This window comes from Emys orbicularis, chromosome 3, assembly GCF_028017835.1.
Source record: "Emys orbicularis isolate rEmyOrb1 chromosome 3, rEmyOrb1.hap1, whole genome shotgun sequence".
Taxonomy (NCBI): Eukaryota; Metazoa; Chordata; order Testudines; family Emydidae; genus Emys; species Emys orbicularis.
The window spans coordinates 195,930,156-195,944,507 of NC_088685.1; the positions used below are offsets into that span (position 1 = coordinate 195,930,156).

At 44.8% G+C, this 14,352-nt stretch overlaps 1 protein-coding gene across 1 annotated transcript in view; it reads right to left on the bottom strand.

Annotated features, from left to right (window-relative positions):
* The window catches only part of USP34 (ubiquitin specific peptidase 34), a 278,527-nt gene that overhangs the window by 175,936 nt on the left and 88,239 nt on the right, over window positions 1-14,352 (bottom strand). The window contains exons 15-18 of the mRNA XM_065400557.1: window positions 13,641-14,260; window positions 10,256-10,470; window positions 8,980-9,095; window positions 8,770-8,897 (exon numbers count right to left, since the gene is read on the bottom strand). Of these exons, the coding sequence (XP_065256629.1) occupies window positions 8,770-8,897; window positions 8,980-9,095; window positions 10,256-10,470; window positions 13,641-14,260 (1,079 nt within the window). The remainder of the gene's footprint in view (window positions 1-8,769; window positions 8,898-8,979; window positions 9,096-10,255; window positions 10,471-13,640; window positions 14,261-14,352) is intronic.

Genomic DNA, 14,352 nt, shown 5'->3' on the forward strand with positions numbered 1-14,352 from the left:
CGGGAAATTTCATGTTCGTCTGTTCCACGAACAGGGCCTTGCCATCCAACAGAAGGTCGTGTAAGGAGTTCTGCGCCTCGCTGGACAACCCAGACAGCAGGAGCCATGACGCCCTTCTCATGGCTATTATAAAGCCATTTCAAATCATTTTTATTACAAAATAAAAGTTATTTTGCACAAAATAATGTGAGCCTGAACTTCATAATTTCTCCCAGGACAAGCAACCAGCCTTAGTCACCCCTATGAAAAATCCAGTTTCAGAAACTCAGTTAGATCAGGGTTTTGACCCAATTGTAATGAGATATACTCCAAAAAGTGCTTAATGTTTCTTCTGAGTTACAGGCATGCAGGTTCTCTCATAAAACTATGAAGAGGACTGAAGTCTAAAAAGAGTTGTTGGCTCTGCGAACGTCTAAATCTCTTCTATGTTAGCCATAATTAAATGCACCAAAGGTTTATTAAGATAACTCTGCAGTCAGCAAACTTGTCTTGCCACAGGAAAAACAGGCTGTGTGCTTCTCATCTTCTTCTGGTTTGCTTAAGTGGGTCTAGGTCTTCTCAGTGTGCGTGTATAACTCCCATGAAAGTTAACCAAATTTACAAATTTTCTTAAGCATATAAGAATGTAACTAAATTAGTACACATATATAAATTTAAGGAAGATGTACAAGAAAGAGAAAGTTACTTACTGTAACTGGAGGTTCTTCGAGATATGTGGTCCCTATCTGGATTCCAAACACAGGTGTGCATGCGCGCCATGCACCAGAGCCAGAATTGTCATGTGTCATGCTTCGGGCACAGTGGTGTGGCCAAGGCTTTAAGAGGCTGTGCGGGTCGACCCTGCTCCAGTTCCCTCTTACCCAGCAACAGAGGAGCCCGGTGCAGAGGGGAAGGAGGGCGGGATTGGAATCCAGATAGGGACCACACTTCTTGAAGAACCTCCAGTTACAGCAAAGTAGCCTTTACTTCAAGTGCGAGGGCTATCGAGAAGACCAAGTCTGTACGACAGTGTGACCGACTGCAGCATCCATCATTGTGGAGGGAGCAATGGCGTAATGAGTAGAAAAAGTGTGGACTGAGGACCAAGTGGCAGCTTGACATATGTCTTGCCATAGAACAACCGCGAGGAAGGCTGACGTGGCAGCGTCTGCCCATGTGGAGTGGGACATGATTCCTAGCTGGAGCAGAGTGCCTGAAAGCTCATTACTGGTCTCGATGCAGTGGCAGATCCACTTGGAGAGACGTTGCAAGGAGAGGGCGGAGCCGTGGCGACGCTCTGCGATGGCAACAGAGATCCGAGGGGGATGGGCGGAAGGCACGGGTGCGATGGAGATAAAAGGTTAGCGCCCGACGGACATCGAGGGAGTGGAAGGTGTGGTCCATGGACAAGGTGACTGGGAGGCGTATACTTTGGTTGAGCTGGAAAGAGGAAGCCACCTTGGGCAGAAACTTGGGGTGTAGACATAAGGAGACTTTGTCCCTACGGAAGATGGTGAATGGGGGGGGGTCCATCATCATGACTGCCAGTTCACTGATATAGCATCCAGAGGTGATTGCCACCAAGAAGATGACCTTCATGGAGTGCTGGGTGAGAGAGAAGGTGGTGAGAACTTTGAAATGGGGTTTCGTGAGGGTCAAGAGGACCAAATTGAGATCCCAAGGCGGGGCGGGCTTTTGTACAGAGGAAAAACATTGAGGAGGCCCCAAAGGAAGCAGGAGGTCGTTGGATGAGTAAAGATGGAGAAGCCATCCACGGATGGGAGGAAGGCACTGAGTGCAGCTAGATGAACATGGACAGAGGAGTGCACTAGGCACAATTGGCGGAGATGGAGGAGGTAGTCCAGGAGAGTAGAAATGGAGACCAAGTCTGTTGAGATGTGGCGGTGGCATGACCAGGCAGTGAAGCAACACCACTTAGCAATGTAACAAGTACGAGTGGTTTGGCGCCTGCTGTTAGTGAGAAAGTTGCAGACGGGCACAGAGTAGGCCTGGTCTACATACGATCCCCAACCAAATACCAGGCCGTAAGGTGAGGCGGGCATGGACTGGGGTTTGCAGTTGTTTGAGGACTTGTGTCAGGAGATTTGGGATTGCGGGGTGAGCAGAGAGGCGGAGAAGGTTGGTGTACCACTATTGGCGAGGTCAGGAGGGAGCTACAAGGATTACCATTGCCCAGTCCCAGTGTATCTTGCTTAAGACCTGGGAGAGAATAGGAACCAGTGAAAAGGCGTAGAGAAGATCCGAAGTCCAGGGAATGAGAAGGGCATCACCCTGAGAGCCCGGGCCCACACTCCCTCGGAGTAGAACAGCGGAACCTTGCGGTTTATTTGTGTTGCGAGGAGATCCTAGCACAGAGTGCCCCACTGACAAAAGAGGGAATAGAGACTAGGGTCGTGGAGCTCCCACTCGTGGTTTGCATGAAAGGATCGGCTCAGAATTGCTGGTGCCCGGAAGATGCACTGCATGTCAGGGTGATCTCGTGTCGGAGGCACCAATTCCAAAGACCGTTAACTTCCATACAAAGAGCAGTGGACTTGGCACCACCCTGCCTGATGATGTATATGACTGCTGTCATGTTGTCTGACAGTATTTGAACGTGGCGGGAGCAGAAGGAGGGTAGAAAGGTTTGACAGGCAAGGCGGACTGCTCGGAGCTCTAGGATGTTGATGTGCATCTGTGCTTCTCGTGGTGACCAAAGGCCCAGTGCTGTGCAGTCACCAAGATGGGCGGCCCAGCCCACCAATGTAGCATCTGTGGTAAGGGTGGTGGGAGGTGTGGGGGGTGTAAACGGTACACCTGCTAGGACTGTGGATGGGCTGCACCACCAGGGAAGGGAAGCTAACACAGAAGGGGGAAGGACGAGCAATTTGTTTAGTCAGTCTGACTGTGGATCGTAGACAGTGTGGAGCCAGTGTTGAAGGCAATGCATATGGAGGCAGGCACATGGTGTAATAGTAGTGCAAGCCGCCATGTGGCCCAGAAGGGAGAGTCACTGATGGAGGTGTATGTGTGGACAGCTTCAGAGCATCACAATAAGGGAAACGAGGGCGGCGAAGCAGTCCTTGGGGAGAAAGGCACGGGTCACAACAGAGTCCAGCTGTGCCCCTATAAAAGTAAATGTTCGGGTAGGGACGAGGATCGACTTTTCCTTCTTGATGCAATATCTAAAAATTGTGGAGGAGGGTGCATAGAATCCATATGGTGGTAAGGAGGCAGGAGCAAGAAGGTGCCACGAGAAGCCAGTTGTCCAGGTAAGGAAAAAGGGTATGGCCCTGTTGGCGCATGTGGGCCGCCACAATCACGAAGACCTTCATGTGAAGACGCGGGGGGGGGAAGGTAGCAATCCCGAAGGGAAGGATGCGCAACTGATAATGGGCGCCGCCCGATATAAAGTGAAGGAATTTGCAGTGAGCGGGATGGCTGTCTGTGAAAGTATGCATCTTTCATATCAAGAGCTACAAACCATGCTCCATGGGAAAGGGAGGGGATGATGAGGGGAAAGGTGACCAACCAAATGAAAGCTGTGAATGAACTTGTTCAGGGATCGGAGGTCCAGGATGGGGTAAAGATCATCCCCTTTCTTTGGAATGAGGAAACAGTGGGAATAGAAGCCACGGTCATGGTAGCATCGTGGAACAGGTTCTATGGCGCCCTTGTAGAGGGGCGTTGTGGAGAAAATGGTCTTGTGAAAGGTCTGGAGGGTGGCCAGAAGGGAAGGAAAGGAATTTGATGAGGTAGCACTGATGGATGATGTTCAGCACCAAACGGACGGAGGTGATTCTGCCCCATTTGCGGGCAAAGAGGGCAAGACGACCCCCAAAGACTACTTGTGGCGAGACTGGAGGGGCCAAGCAGGGTATGCAGGTCTTGAGGGAAGAATCAAAAGGGTTGTTTCAATGGTCAGTGAAAGGTAGAGGTGGCAGAAGAGAAATGTCAGGGTTGCTGAGAGCGAGGGGAGTCAAGTGTTCACTGGGGGTATGGTTGGTAAGTGGTCCGTGGGCAAGGGCGGAGGGGTGGACGTTGTTGTTGACAGGTGGAGGCTGGATTATTGATGCCCAGGGAGTGGACTGTAGCTCAGGAGTCCTTACGGGAGTGAAAGGACTCATCCGTTTTGTCACTGAATAATTTATTATCGAAAGGAAGGTCCTCGAGGGTCGTCTGGATGTCTGTAGGGAAGCCACTAGACTGAAGGACTACGCCGGATACCAAGGAGCAAGATGCAGTGTCTGTGGCGTCAACCCTGCCCTGGAGCATGACCTTGGCTACCAGTTTGCCCTCATCTATCAGGCATTGGAATTCCTGCTGGTGGTCTAGTGGAAGAGTGTCTTGGAAGTCGGCCAGTTTGGAGTACGACAGAAAGTCGTATTTGGCAAGAATAGCCTGGTAGCTGGTGATGTGGAACTGTAACCCTGCTGATGAATAAACCTTGCGACCCTAAAGTCTAGTTTCTTGGCAGCGCAATCAAGGGGGTGCATTTGAAATGTTGCTGACGGGCACATTCAGTGGTGGCGTTGACCACCAGGGAGTTAGGTGGTAGGTGGGTAAAAAGAAAGTTGGTGCCCTTCGAGGAAATGAAATACCAGCATTCTGCCCTTTTTGGTGTAGGGGCACAGGATGCTGGCGTGTGCCACGCCGCCTGGGACTGATGTAATATGGTAGTATGGAAGGGTAAGGCCATACGAGAGGGTCTGGGTGGTTGAAGGGTGTCCAGAAATTGGTCCTCGAAGTCCTGAACACCTTCCACCAGGAGACAGAGAGGTAGCCATGCGATGGAGCAGGGACAGGTACTGTGCATGGTCATCTGGTGGTGAGAGGGAAGGTGGAATAAGGGCATCATTCGTTGATGACCAAGCGCCTGTAGGGATGGGTGGTTCCGACGGTGCAGCCGGGGCCAATGGTGCCGACGGAGAGGGAGCATCCAGGGGTTCTTCATGGAGGATGGCGGTATGAACAGAAGATGAACAGCGCAGGTGATGCATACTGCGATGATGGTGGGGTCCCACGAGGAACAGTAAGGCCAGGAGTAGGGGTCACCATGCAGCGGCAGTGTCCGTGGGTACCGGAACCATGGGTAAGCCGTAGGTCCACAGTCCAAGGGTCCAGACTGTAGGAGCGGGCCGGGGAAAGGTCTGTGTCTGGGTCAGAAGACAAGTCAGACTCCAAAGGGTCCGGGAAAGGAGGAGCCATCCTCACTGTCGAGACCGATGGTGCCAGGCATGGAGCAGGAGGACGGTCGACAATCAAGTGGGGCTCGTCTGTCACCAGAACTGGCAGAGAATGATGGAGGACAAGGACTTCGTTGGCCGGAGAAGGGAGCCTGGAACCGGGCAGAGGTCCAGAATGCGGTGGAGTGCTTGTAAAGGGCAACATAAGTGCTGTCGACAGTGTCAAAGGCAATAAACGGCCCCAAGTATGCTGAACCAGGTGTGTCAAGCCCGAGGGTCCTGGTGGAGCTGACGGTGCTGAGAATGAAGGTCCCAGTGTCGGGGGTGGAGGGCGGGGCCGACGGTGAGTGATGGCGTTTGGAGTGGTGCTCCTTGCACACTCTCTTCAGGGCTGAAGTAGAAGCTGGACCTTCTGCTGTGATGCATGATTTCTCATCCGACCCATCATAGCTCGGGGAGGTAACACTGCGTTTTGAGGCAGTCCTCGTCAGGGAGCCGCCTTTGTGCCTGTATTTGTGCTTCTTGTGCACGCAGTGGGACTTAGGCAGATGCTACGGTGCTGCCAGTGCCACACGAGGGACCTGATGAGGCGCTCACCGCCGGTGATGGGCGCCGCTCCAGTGGTTGCATCGGAGCCGGGTCTGGTTGCGCACGCGGACGCATTGCCTCCTCCGTTAAAAAATTATGGAGACAAAGTTCATGAGCAGCTCGGGTCTGAGACGGGAATGAGCGGCAGATGGAGCAGCGGGAAACTACGTAGGCTTCACCCAGGCAGTATAGGCAATGGGTGTGTTCATCACTCACAGTGAAAATACAAGGGCACGAGGCACAATTTTTGAAGCAGCTTTGACGGGACATAGTCCCCGGGCCAGAAGGGAGGAATCCCCAAGAGGGGAAGTCCAAAGAGAGAACCTAACTAGCTACAATGAATAACGGACAACTAACTAGATAAGAAAACTATATACAATGAAAGGTTAGAACGCAGTACTCTTAGGTGGCTAAGAGCACGGAGGAACAGGGGTTCAGACACTGGCCATGTGGCGGTAAGAGGAAACTGGAGCGGCGTCGACCTGTGCAGCCTCTTGAGCCTTGGACGCACCATGTGCCCGATGCATGATGCATGCACGGGTCAACGGACATTACTATGAACCGTTCCTGCTCCGGCGCATGGCACGCATGTGCACCCGCATTTGGAATCCACACAGGGACCAGCACTCGAAAAACAGTTACCTATCACTTCCATAATTATTGTTTTTTGAGATATAGTGCACATGTCCATTCCATTTTAGGCATCCATGTGTCAGTGCACCAGAGCCAGGCAATTTTTTCCCATAGCGATACCCTTCAGGGCAGCACATGTGCCTTCCACAAGCTCACAGAAACAAGGGATCAGAGAAATGTAGGGTTTGAAGGGACCTTCAGAAGTCATCAATTCCAGCCCCCTGTGCTGTGGCAGGACCAAGTAATCCCTGATAGGTGTTTGTCCAACTTGTTTTTTAAAACTTCCAATGATGGGGATTCCACAACCTCCCTTGGAAACATACTCTAAAGCTTAACTGTTCTTAGAAAGCTTTTCCTAATATCTAACCTAAATCTCCCTTCCTGCAGTTTAAGCCCATTACTTCTTGTCCCTCCTTCAGTGGACATAGAGAACTGATCTCTGTCCTCTATACAACAGTGCTTGAAATATTTCAAGATTTATTAGGTCACCCCCCCCCCCCCCCAAGTCTTGTCTCAAGATTAAACATGTCCAGTTCTTTATAAACTTTCCTGGGAAGCCAGGTTTTCTAAATCTTTTATCATTTTTCTTGCTCTCATCCGGACTCTCCAATTGGTCCACTTTTTTCCTAATGTGTGGCACCAAAAGTTGGACATAAAACTCCACCTGAGGCCTCACCAGTGCCAAGTACAGTGGGACAATTACCTCCCACGTCATACATTAGACACTCCTGTTAATACACCCCAGAATAATATTAGCCTTTTTTGCAGCTGCATCACATTGTTGACTCAAATGCAATTTATGATCCACTATAGCCCCCAGATCCTTTTCAGAAGCACTGCCACCTATCCAGTTATTCCTGATTTTGTAGTTGTGCATTTGATTTCTCCTTCCTATGTGAAGTACTTTGCACTTGTCTTTACTGAATTTCATCTTGTTTAATACAGACCAATTCTCCAATTTGTCAAGGGCATTTTGATTTCTAATACTGTCCTTCAAAGTGTTTGTGACCCCTCCCAACTTGGGGTTATCTGCAAATTTTATAAGCATACCTCCAACTCCCGTATCCAAGTCATTAATGAAAATCTTGAATAACTGGACCCAGGACAGACCCCTGCCGGACTCCACTAGATATGCCCTCCCACTCTGACAGAAAACCATTCATAACAACTCTGAGTATGGTCTTTCAACCAGTTGTGCACTCACCTTATAGCAATTTCATCTAGATCACATTTTCCTAGGTTCCCTGTGTCAAAAGCCTTACTAAAATCAAGAAATATCACATCTACTGCTTCCCCCCCTCCATCCACTAGGCAAGAAACCTGTCAAAAAAGGAAATTAGGCTGGTTTGGCATGAGCTGTTCTTGACAAATCCATGCTAGCTATTCCTCACAATCCTAGTATCCTCCAGGTGCTTACAAGTTGTTTAGTCATTTATTTCAGTATCTTCAGGCACTGAAGTTAGGCTGACTGGCCTATAATTCCCTGGGTCTTCTTTGTTCTCCTTTTATAACATAGGTATTATGTTTGCCCTTCTCTAGTTTTCTGGGACCTCACGTGATCTCCAGGAGTTCCTAAAAAAAAATTGCTAATGGTTCCGAGCTTGCTTTAGCTCAGCAGTTCTCAACCTGTGGGTCAGGACCCCAAAGTGAGTCATGACCCAATTTTAATGGGTTAGCCAGGGCTGGCTTAGACTTGCTAGGGCCCAGGGCCGAAGCCCGAGCCCAAGCCTCACCATCCAAGGCCAAAACCTGAGGGTTTCAGCCCTGCATGTTGGGACTCAGGTTACAGGCCTTGGGCTTCAGCTTTGCTTCTATCAGACACCCTTCAATCTGGGGTGCCACTAAGTCTGTCAGTGCGCTGAGAAAGGTGTGGAATCTGAGTCTCCACACACCAAAAGGCTCAGTACTGAATGTGGGCACAAAGCTGCCTCCATAAGAATGTCTCTGACCCAACTTCTCTATCTTTCTCGGTCTTGGTCCAGAGATTGAATCCCTTTCAGATAGGGCATTTACACCTACTGTGACCATCACCCTCACCCTAGCACTTTACGCAACTGGAGTGGGGATCGCTGACTGGCATCAACTTACTGCATCCAGAACAGCATTTGAAGCCCAGAGACTTCGGCATGTCCCAGTTCAAAGTAATATCAGAAAGGTTCACATCACTCTTCAGATTGATTTTTTTCCCCCTTTACTTTTATGTTTTACCCATATCAGCTTTAACATGTCTTTGAGTAAAATTAAGAAATTAATATATATTCAGCATATATTCAGCATGACCATTATAAGGCATATGCTTAAAGAAAGAAATGTCTATTTTGATACATGAACATAGAAACAGATAAATGTAATAATCTGTGATAGCATAAATAATTCCAGTTACCTGTTATTTGCTAAGTTTTCCAGGCAGCCTTCGATGAATCTCATTCGGATCTGCCTATCAGTAAACCAGCACACTAAGGAACAGAGCAGCTTCTCTGCTTCATTTATTAATCCCTCAGAGAGATGAATCTACAGAAAGTAAGAGAAAAGATATTGACAAGCACATATTTATTTTCTTTTGGCAGATATTCTTTTCTGATATTTAACTTACTGCATCTTCATCCTGGACCAGATCCCACAAAAGAGTATTTCCCTTCTTACAAACATTATCCAAGTTAATATCCGTCACTGCGTTGCTGTTGTACTGGTGTTTATGGACTGCTGGCCCTAAGCAAAACACAGATGCTATTATTGAATATGCACAAAGAAATACCTAATTTGAATATTGTGCTTCAATGTATGGCTATTATTAGTTTCAAAAAATCTATTTAAAAACTCTGTATTTATTATTTTGTCAGATTTTCAAATCCAAAGAAAGTATAATTGAAAACTTTTTGCACACATGGAAACACTCAAAAGAAAACCAAGGCAACATAACCATGCAAGAATGATTAACTTAAAGCTCATAGTTTGTCCCTGCTAATGGAAGACATACTTGATACACTTCTTTAAAAAAAAAAAAAAAAAAAAAAAAGTCAATCTGTAGATCTGAGGACTGGAGTCTTCATAAACAACCATCTTGGGGAGGACACAATGAATGTCAAAATTTTCCTCCCTTATATTGTACTGTGATTTTTAAGCGGTCTCTTCCATCCAACAGAGCAACAATAAAAACAGGCATTTAGTTTTCCACCAAAAAATTAATATTTCAGTAACAGATTTTTTAAAAACCACGCTTTTGCATCTGGAATCCGTAAGGAACAAATACTGATAGGTGCAGTTTTGCTTCTGAAATTGTGTGGGCACAACTGATACCATTTAGATGTTTAAGAAACTAATATGTAGGCAAAATCAAGTAGATGTTTAAAATATATCAGTTCTGTCTGCATACAATTGTATGTACTATATTGCAATTATTTGCACTTGCAAAATTAAAGATACCAAAAGGAAATTAGGATAAGGTCCTTTTCAAATTCATAATTTGGGTATTCATAAGGAAAAACAACTGGATAAGATCTCAAGCAGAATGCTAAAAAAGTGATCTATAGTCCACTAGTTTTTATTTTATCTTGCATAAAAATCATTTGACAATAGAAATGGAAGAAAACATATATAAAAATATATGTATATAGCATACGACATGTACAAAGAAATCCTTTGAAATAATACAGCATCTTCCACATTGTTAAGAGTTTTACACACTTTGTGCATGCTCACACATTACTGGGGGGAGTTGATTGGTGGTTTTGTTTGTTTGCTCATAATCTTTGCTTCTTAAAATGATCTGTTTGTTGAAATTACTGGAGAGTTTATTTTTAAAAAGACAAAATTCAAGTTAGAAGTACAGAAAAAGGGTTGTTGTTTTTCTTACTATTACTAACTATTACCTTGACTAAGGTGTTCATGGTAGATAGAAGCAAGGTTAGGAAGGTGCTGTTGAAGATGAGATGTTAGCTCAGCATGTGAATTAATCTGTACAAGTTCTTCTTCACAACCAGACTCTTCACCATCAAAATCAGCCATATTTTTTTCAGATTTTGCACTGACCTGGGAACTACTACAACTGACATCATCTGCACTTAGCATATCGTCAACCATGTGTCTGTAAAATACAGACAAGCATTAAAATGAATAATTTCAGAAACATGTTTTGTACAATAAAGCTAATTTTATAAACTGCAATTACCATATAATTTCAGATATAATTTATCACAACAGATGAAATAAAAAATATTTGTATTAGGGCTGTCAACCCCCTGCTCAAAGCAGTTGTTTAATTGCAGTTAAACAACAATAGAATATCATTTATTTTAAATATTTTTGCATGTTTACTACATTTTCAAATATATTAATTTCAATTACAACACAGAATACAAAGTGTACAGTGCTCACTTTGTATTTATTTTTTATTACAAATATTTGCACTGTAAAAAACACAACCAAAATTATTTTTCAATTCACCTCAAACAAGTACTGTAGTGCAATCTCTATCATGAAAGTTGAACTTACAAAGGTAAAATTACGTAAAAAAAAAATGGCATTCAAAAATAAAACAATGTAAACCTTTAGTGCCTACAGGTTCACTTCTTGGTCAGCCAATCACTCAGACAAACAAGGTTGGTTACAATTTGCAGAAGATAATGCTGCCTGCTTCTTATTTAAAATGTCACCTGAAAGTGAGAACAGGCGTTCTCATGGCACTGTTGTAGCTGACATTGTAAGATATTTACGTGCCAGATGCGCAAAAGATTCATATGTTCCTTCATGCTTCAACCACCATTCATAGAATCATAAAATATCGGGGTTGGAAGGGACCTCAGGTGGTCATCTAGTCCAACCCCCTGCTCAAAGCAGGACCAATCCCCAACTAAATCATCCCAGCCAGGGCTTTGTCAAGCCTGACTTTAAAAACCTTTAAGGAAGGAGATTCCACCACGTCCCTAGGTAACCCATTCCAGTGCTTCACCACCCTCCTGGTGAAAAAGTTTTTCCTAATATCTAACCTAAACCTCCCCTACTGAAACTTGAGACCATCACTCCTTGTTCTGTCATCTGGTACCACTGAGAACAGTCTAGATCCATCCTCTTTGGAACCCCCTTTCAGGTAGTTGAAAGCAGCTATCAAATCCCCCCTCATTCTTCTCTTCTGCAGAATAAACAATCCCAATTTCCTCAGCCTCTCCTCATAAGTTATGTGCTCCAGCCCCCTAATCATTTTTGTTGCCCTCCGCTGGACTCTCTCCAGTTTTTCCACATCCTTCTTGTAGTGTGGGGCCCAAAACTGGACAGAGTACTCCAGATGAGGCCTCACCAATGCCGAATAGAGGGGAATTATCACGTCCCTCGATCCGCTGGCAATGCCCCTACTTATACAGCCCAAAATGCCGTTAGCCTTCTTGGCAACAAGGGCACACTGTCGATTCATATCCAGCTTCTCGTCCACTGTAACCCCTAGGTCCTTTTCTGCAGAACTGCTGCCTAGCCATTCGGTCCCTAGTCTGTAGCAGTGCATGGGATTCTTCCATCCTAAGTGCAGGACTCTGCACTTGTCCTTGTTGAACCTCATCAGATTTCTTTTGGCCCAATCCTCTAATTTGTCTAGGTCTCTCTGTATCCTATCCCTACCCTCCAGCGTATCTACCACTCCTCCCAGTTTAGTGTCATCTGCAAACTTGCTGAGGGTGCAGTCCACGCCATCCTCCAGAGCATTAATGAGGACATGCTTCCAGGCTGATGATGGGTTCTGCTTGATAACAATCCAAAGCATGCAGACTTCGACTGACATGTTCATTTTCATCAACTGAGTCAGATGCCACCAGCAGAAGGTTGATTTTCTTTTTTGATGGTTTGGGTTCTGTAATTTCCGCATTAGACTGTTGCTCTTTTAAGACTTTTAAAAGCATGGTCCACACCTCATCCCTCTCAGATTTTGGAAGGCACTTCAGATTCTTAAATCTTGGGTTGAGTGCTGTCGCTATTTTTAGAAATCTCACATCGGTACCTTCTTTGTGTTTTGTCAATTCTGCTGTGAAAGTGTTTTTAAAATGAACATGTACTGGGTCATCATCCGAGACTGCTATAACATGAAATATATGGCAGAATGCGGGTAAAAGAGAGCAGGAGACATACAATTCTCTCCCCAAGGAGTACAGTCACAAATTTAATTGACGCATTATTTTTTTAATGAGCATCATCAACCTGGAAGCATGTCCTCTGGAATGGTGGCCGAAGCATGTTTAGCATATTTGGCATGTAAATACCTTGCAACGCCAGCTACAACAGTGCCATGCGAATGCCTGTTCTCACTTTCAGATGACACTGTAAGTAAGAAGCAGGCAGCAGTATCTCCCGTCAATGTGAACAAACTTGTTTGTCTTAGCGACTGGCATAATAAGAAGTAGGACTGAGTGGACTTGTAGGCTCTAGAGTTTTACAGTGTTTTGTTTTTGAGTGCAGTTATGTAAACAAAAAAAATCTGCATTTGTAAGTTACACTTTCACGATAAAGAGATTGCACTTCAGTACTTGTATGAAGTGAATTGAAAAAGACTATTTCTTTTGTTTACCATTTTTACAGTACATATATTTGTAATAAAAAATAATATAAAGTGAGCACTGTGCACTTTGTATTCTGTGTTGTAATTGAAATCAATATTGAAAATGTAGAAATACATCCAAAAATATTTAATACATTTCAATTGGTATTCTATTATTATAAGTGCAATTAATCGCAATTAAATTTTTTAATCACAATTAATTTTTTCGAGTTAATCGCATGAGTTAACTGCAATTAATTGACAGCCCTAATTTATACGCAATGAAGCAATTCAACACAGCACACGAGTCGGTTAAACTTATCTACATGAAGAGATACTTGTGTGTATATACAGATAAACACAGATATGAACGACCTGGCAACATAGTTTATCACTATGGAAATTAGAAAGACAACTAAAAAGCAAATCTTCGACTTCATTAATGAAAGACAAAGTCACCATGTTGTTGTTACTAGCTGAACAATGTAAATTTGCCAACAGAAGAATCTTAGTGTTTTCTTCTAGCACATCTCTTCATCCAGTATAAAAAATTTGCAAGCAACTTTAATTAGACAATAAAATAGATTGTTGTGCAACTATGTGTACGGTATTAAAAAAGTAATTATCTGAATGATCCAGGAACATGGCACATCTATAAAAACATGTCTGAACTGTACATTTAGCTACCACTTTTATTGCTATTGTAAAGGAAATTAAAAGAAGCATAACCAACCTACCCATCATGATGGTGATGGTGGTGGTGGTGGTGGTGGTGGTGATGCTGTGGCCCAATAAACTGCCGACAGTTAAATAATTCATTTCCAATGGTTTCCCCAAGGAAGTCCCCTGTATGTGTTATACAAGAATCCTGAGACCCTTGTGATATGTGAGCTGGATTCATTTCCCCTGTCATATCATGTTCTGCATCTTCAGTGTGTGAACAGGCATCTAGCATTCTAATTCGACTATCCACTGGAGGCACAGACTCAGTGTTAAAAACATGGTCCTTTCCTGACCCATTGCTTGCACCACTCCTATCTGCTGCCCCTTGTGAATCTCCTAAACAAATGCCTGCTTGTGATTCTATCTTCCTGCTTAGTAGCTCTGTGCTCCTACTGTTTTTCTGAGGATTATGACCCCTATCTTCCTCCTCTTCCTCATCTTCTTCTTTGAGAGCTTCAATATCTGCAATATCTTCTGATTGCACCTCACTCCCTGGACTTCCTGCAGACTGGCTTGCATGACTGGAATTGGCCTCATTACTGGATCCATCACTGTGGCCACTGCTGCTACCAGGACCACTGCTGCCATCCTCACCACTGTTTGCTGTCTCATCAGAACTTCCTTGCATGGACTCCTATAATGTTACAAAAATTGATTACATCAAAAATAAATTGTAAAACTAATATATATATATATATATATATATATATATATATATATATATAT